The sequence below is a fragment of the Leptodactylus fuscus genome, chromosome 6 (genome assembly GCF_031893055.1).
Source record: "Leptodactylus fuscus isolate aLepFus1 chromosome 6, aLepFus1.hap2, whole genome shotgun sequence".
In the NCBI taxonomy this organism is placed as follows: Eukaryota; Metazoa; Chordata; class Amphibia; order Anura; family Leptodactylidae; genus Leptodactylus; species Leptodactylus fuscus.
Window position 1 is genome coordinate 3,409,382 of NC_134270.1, and position 4,502 is coordinate 3,413,883.

Here is a 4,502-nt window from a genome sequence, read left to right on the forward strand (position 1 = left end):
TATTTTGCGGCTTTGATTTTACGGCAACCGCAAAATAGCGCCACATATACGGTACCGGCTCCCAATGAAAACAATGGGTGCGTATACAGCCCGTAAAAGATCCCACGGTGCCTACGTGGCACATTACGTGCCAAAAGACATCGTGTGAACCCGGCCTTACTCCGGAATTGGCTCCATCCCCCAGGACTTCGGCTGCGCCCTGCCAGGGGTCTACCGGGTGCCTGTTTACTGTGATACTAAATGTGACGCCTAGGACTGGCTTTCCTGTAATCTATTACTCTCTGTTATCAGCCATTCAGCGGCTAACACTAGCGTTCTTCAATGGGATAAGAATACGAGCAGCCATTGAGTATAACTTATCACCTACGCACAGAACAAGGGGTCACTTGATACAGGTCAAACCACTGAGACCCCAATAATCACAGAATAAGGAGAACCCGATAGAAAGGTTTGAGCCCCAATAGGGGACAGACCATACTTGTAGACAAACCCCTCTCAAAGGACTGTAACAGGCTTATTAATTGATTACCAATACTCAGGACCGATAATCGATTGAAGAGCCCACATTACGCTAAGACTGACCTGGACAGTGCGGCCTTGGGACAATCCGAGTCTGTTGTCGGAGTTATACTGTAGCTCTGGTGACAACCGCATGATTAGCATGTGATGAAAATGAGTGTATGGCCCTTTAAGGGTCAACTTTTACACCCACTATGAAAAGTACACAGTATTACTACCCTCAGAGCAGCAATCCTGCACCCCCATAGTCATTGCTCCTGTAAGTGTAGCTACCATTCCCTTATTAATATTCCCGCAGCTCCAGGGCAGAAGCAAAACAATAAAATAAAATTAAAAGTTATTAATGGTAAAATAAATCCTATCTTTGCAATCCGATGCAGCCCCATGTAATGCACACTGCCTGCCACCTGCACCCAGTCCTTGCAAGTATAAGCAATCTGTGCTTCCTCCTCTGGCGCCCCCTTCTGACCAGATCCATCAGTGTCCGGAGCCTTGTGCTTACACTTGTAGCTGTGACAGAGGTTTTCGGGGTGTCAGGGGTTTACTGCTTAGGAGTCCTGATGCTTTGTCCTTTAACGTCAGGTGCAGATTCTCCTTCCCCTCCGGTTGCTGGTTCCTGAAGTAACACGGCCGACACACTGAGTGGTATTTATCAGCCCCACCGATCACCTCCACCTGCAGGACGAAGAGGGTAGTGCAATGTGAGAGAAGTGGTCACAGGGACTATCCACATCCTATGTACACTATACATAGAGATTTATTGCAAATATCAGTCCGCACGCACAGCAGAGGAGATGACTGGAGGGAGGCCCTGCTCAATGTTTAACCTCCTCACTGCTGAGGTCACTATTGATCATATCACAAATGGTTAAATGAGTTGCATATGGATGATTCATCTATAGGTGACCAGTTAGGGTCAAACACCTTGTACTCCTATACATCAGCTGGTGGAAAATGACACCCAGATCTCCCACCAATCCACTGTCTGACGCATGCAGATAACCTCACGGTCAGTCATATGGTGCAGCAACAGCTCAGTCCTATTCAAGTGAATGTGGCTAAGCTGCAATACCAAGCACAGCCACTATGCAATGTATGGCACTGTGCTGGGTACTCATCCAGAGGCCACAGCACTCACCCGAACCATCTAATATGTGGGGGGGTCGGAGCCCCACCGATCACATCCCAAGTATAACTCATCACTATGTAAGTCCTCGGACACCCCTTTAAGAGTTGGGCACATTCCCGCCCTGACTAGTATTATTACCTCTTTCTCCGCGCCCAGCCGTTTGGTGTACGACGCCTCCCGGTAGCACTGCATGCACACGGCGTTCAGCTTCACCACACTCTCTGCCAAAGGAACCAAGTTGAGGATGTCGCCAAAAGCCTGAGGAGATGAGACAAGAGGACACGTCACTTCCTGCACCTCCAGGCGGCGCTCTAACTACAGATATCACTGGAGAGTGGTGGCGAGGTGAGGCCGCACCCTGCACGTTACGCACCTTCCTCTGGAACGTTCCATCCAGAGCAGCTACTATTACGGTTTTCCCTCTATTAGCCATGTCTTCACAGAACTCGACCACATCTGGGAACTGCAGATACAAAGAAAATACATTTATTCCTCTGCTTTATACTTATTGATCTTATCCTCACCGACGTCACAGAGATACTTACAAACTGGCCCTCGTCGATCCCGATCACGGAGTAGTTGAGCGCCTCCGTAAAGACGTCAGAGAGGTTACACGCGGACACCGCAGACATGGTGTGCCTGGGGAGAGGAGGGTCTTAGGTTATTCACAGTCCAATAGGGGGAGCCACTGCAGACTGATTTACTATTGGAGGTCAATGGGAACAGAATAAATCCATGTACCATGCGTGCCCCCCTAGTGGTGACTGCTGGTAGATAAAACGGCATCAGATAACCGAGCATATGCAGGAGATTTGGCGCTCCAGGTTGGTCTGACTACTGGAGAGTATATAGTATATAGGAGCCAACGAGGTCAGGAAAGGCCGGTATTGTTCAGAGACCCCTATAACAATGGGAGTTGCAGAGAGAGGTCCCCTTTAAAGGATAGCAATACTCTTGCAACCAAAAAAAGGGATCCCATCATTAAAACTCAATTTGTTTTTTCTGCCTACCACGTCAGAATAGCCTTAAGAAAGCCTATTCTTCTCTGAGCCGCCGTTCGGTAGAAATCCCGGTTTTCGTCGGTATGCAAATGAGTCCACTCGCAGCACTGGGGGCGGGCCTCAGCGCTCAAACAGCACTGGGGGCGTCCCAAATGCTGCGAGAGAACTCTCCAGCGCCGCCTCCATCTTCTTTAGGAACAACCTCTTCACGTGTCTTCCTCCAGTGCTGGCTTGAAACTGCTAGTCCTTGGGCAAAGCCAACTGCGCATGCAACTGCTTACAATACAGTGTAAGCGGCCATTTTCTTGTAGCTGGCGGGCATGCGCAGTGGGCTTTGTCCTAGAAATCTGAAGCCACGTGAAGAGGACATTCTAGAAGAAGATGGAGGCGGCGCTGGAGAGTACTCCTGCAGCATTGGGGACGCCCCCAGTGCTGTTTGAGCGCTGAGGCCCGCCCCCAGTGCTGCGAGTGGACTCATTTGCATACCGTTGAAAACCGGTATTTCTACGCAGGTGACATTACTGGACATCCCCTTTAAGGCTCCTTACCGGTCGTGCGTGGCGAGCTGCTCCCGGCTGTAACGCACGTCTCTGGCGTATTTTATCACCATACACTTGTACTGCGCGATCTGAAAGCGCCGAACTCTGCGCATCAGCTCCGTGCTGCGAGAAAGACAAGACGGTCAATGTCCGGAGACGACAACCCCCGTCATCCCCTCCCAGCAACAGCGATAAAAAACGGATCTCACCTCTTACCGGAAAACATCGGCCCGAATATCACCTGGAAGACAAAACGGGGAACGTGACGGTCACTTTGGAACGGACTGACTGGCGGATTTGCAAAGAACGCAGGAAAAACGTAATGGCGACCTTAGAATTTTCTTACCGCAACGCGGTCTTATGTCTTTAGCTAGGGACTGAGACAAGTAGCGGCAAACATCTGAAGGCTGCAGCGGCCCAGGGTACAAGGGGGCGCCATTGCATAAGTATGTGCCCCCCCCCCCAATTACTTTGGGGGGCAAAAATTAAATTATACCCAAATATAATGTCAGAACCATCAATGTGGAGGCCACAGGGCAGAACCACAAGTCCCAGCGTGTCCTGGCAGCCTGTGTATGCTGGGACTTGTGGCTCTACAACATTGCCGGGGGCCCCTGCTATACATGACTCCTACTCACCTGGATCTGTCCCCGGATCTTGCTGGGGGAGCTGGGCATGACATCGGCCACATTGAGGCAGTTCATGTCTGCGGAGCTGAGGAGAGAGAAAGAGCAAAGCGCGGGAAAGCCGGGACACAAGTGACTGAAGAAAAGCGAAACCGCAAAACTCAAATCTTCAAACCCGTTCCCGCTCTGTGGTACAAAGCCCAGCCAATCAGCTGCTCGTATCAACTCCCGCCCTCCACTCCATAGCCAATCAGGGATGAGACAGAGCTAAAAAACGTCCCAGACAGGAACAGGTGTGGACCGAGCCCCGCCCAGAACAGTGAGAGAGGGCGGGGCCGCGCGTGACTGACAGATACGTGACAGATGGAGATTACCGCCAAATCAATAACTACACAGAACTGTGTACAGTATATACATAGAGACCCAGTATATACAGTGACAGACCCAGTATATATATATATATAGTGTAATACGTCACAGTATATACATAGAGACCCCAGTATATATATAGTGTAATACGTCACAGTATATACATAGAGACCCCAGTATATATATATATATATATATATATATATATATATATATATATAGTGTAATACGTCACAGTATATACATAGAGACCCCAGTATATATATAGTGTAATACGTCACAGTATATACATAGAGACCCCAGTATATATATAGTGTAA

At 49.3% G+C, this 4,502-nt stretch overlaps 1 protein-coding gene across 1 annotated transcript; it reads right to left on the reverse strand.

Moving 5' to 3' along the window:
• Positions 1-927: 927 nt before the first annotated feature.
• On the reverse strand, positions 928-4,087 carry TK1 (thymidine kinase 1). The gene is made up of 7 exons (XM_075278152.1): positions 3,827-4,087; positions 3,398-3,429; positions 3,198-3,311; positions 2,194-2,287; positions 2,022-2,111; positions 1,787-1,906; positions 928-1,194 (listed from the first exon to the last, which is right to left on the reverse strand). Exons 1-7 carry the CDS (start codon positions 3,890-3,892, stop codon positions 1,018-1,020), a joined length of 693 nt encoding a protein of 230 aa, XP_075134253.1. The 5' UTR covers positions 3,893-4,087; the 3' UTR covers positions 928-1,017.
• Between the last annotated feature and the right edge of the window lie 415 nt (positions 4,088-4,502).